Below are 1,483 nucleotides of genomic sequence, written 5' to 3' on the forward strand. Positions count from 1 at the left end.
GTGCCCCCTCTTTTGTGTTGCGCCCCCCCCCCCGGCCATGGGGCAGGAGGGGGTTGCAGGGGACGGGGAGGCCCTCACCGTCAAAGTCCACGCGCCCGTCCCCGTTGAGGTCCACGTCCTGGAGGATCTCGTCCACCTCTTGCGCCTTCAGCTGCTCTCCCAGCAGCGCCGCGATGGCCTCCCGCATCTCCCCGCTGCTGATCTCCCCGTCCCCGTTCATGTCGAACTGCGGCACCCACAGGTTGGGGGTCACCCTCCCCACCGGCCCCACCACCCTCCCTGCAGGACCACGGCCACCCCCTGGTCTTCCTGTGGTCACAATCCCATCCGTGCCTGTAGTCACCCCCACGGTCACCGTCCCCCCATGGTCTTCCCGTGATCATCATCCCCTCCATGCCTGTGGTCACCCCCATGGTCACCATTTCCCCCATGGTCATCATCCCCTCCATGCCTGTGGTCACCCCCATGGTCACCATCCCTCCATGGTCTTCCCATGGTCATCATCCCCTCCATGCCTGTGGTCACCCCCATGGTCACCGTCCTCCCATGGTCTTCCCATGGTCATCATCCCCTCCATGCCTGTGGTCACCCCCATGGTCACCATCCCTCCATGGTCTTCCCATGGTCATCATCCCCTCCATGCCTGTGGTCACCCCCATGGTCACCATCCCCCCATGTTCTTCCCATGGCCACCATCCCCTCCATGCCTGTGGTCACCCCCATGGTCACCGTTTCCCCCATGGTCATCATCCCCTCCATGCCTGTGGTCACCCCCATGGTCACCGTCCTCCCATGGTCTTCCCATGGTCATCATCCCCTCCATGCCTGTGGTCACCCCCATGGTCTCCAGTCCCCACATCGTCTCCCCATGGTCTTCCCATGGTCACTATCTAATCGCCATGCCCGCAGTCACCCCCATGGTCACCATTTCCCTATGGTCATGGTCACCCCATGGTCTTCCCATGGTTACTGTCCCCTTCGTGCTTGTGGTCAACCCCATGGTCATTGTCCCCCCATGGTCTTTCCAGGGTTGCTGTCCTCTCTGTGCTTGTGGTCACAATATGGCTGTGGTCACCCCTGTGGCCATCGTTACCACAGTGTTCACATGGTCATTGTCCCCCTCCATGCCTGTGGCCACCCCCATGGTCACCACTTCCCCATGTTCATGTTCTCCCCATGGTCTTCCTATGGTCACTGTCCCCTCCATGCCTGTGGTCCCCCTTGCGGCTGTGGACCCCCCGTGGCCGTGGTCCCCTGTGGCGGTGGCCATACCTCCCGAAAGGCGATCTTGAGCTCCCTCACGCCCACCATGTGGGCCGTCTCCTCCCTCAACTTCGGCCCCATCATCTGTACGAAGTCCTCGAAGTCCACGCGGCCGCCCACTGCGCAGGGGAAAGGGACAACCTCAGCGCCCCACGCCCCATCCCCTGCCCCTCCGCCCCCCTTCCCCGGCCCCACGGCAGGCGGCCCCACCCTCACTCCT

At 63.5% G+C, this 1,483-nt stretch overlaps 1 protein-coding gene across 1 annotated transcript in view; it reads right to left on the reverse strand.

Moving 5' to 3' along the window:
• Window positions 1-79: 79 nt before the first annotated feature.
• Window positions 80-1,483, reverse strand: part of LOC104283279 (calcium-binding protein 2-like) — a gene marked incomplete at both ends in the record, with an annotated part of 4,259 nt that continues 2,855 nt past the window's right edge. The window contains 2 exons of the mRNA XM_009881435.1: window positions 80-226; window positions 1,273-1,382. Of these exons, the coding sequence (XP_009879737.1) occupies window positions 80-226; window positions 1,273-1,382 (257 nt within the window). The remainder of the gene's footprint in view (window positions 227-1,272; window positions 1,383-1,483) is intronic.

This window comes from Charadrius vociferus, unplaced genomic scaffold (assembly GCF_000708025.1).
Source record: "Charadrius vociferus isolate BGI_N301 unplaced genomic scaffold, ASM70802v2 scaffold863, whole genome shotgun sequence".
Taxonomy (NCBI): domain Eukaryota; kingdom Metazoa; phylum Chordata; class Aves; order Charadriiformes; family Charadriidae; genus Charadrius; species Charadrius vociferus.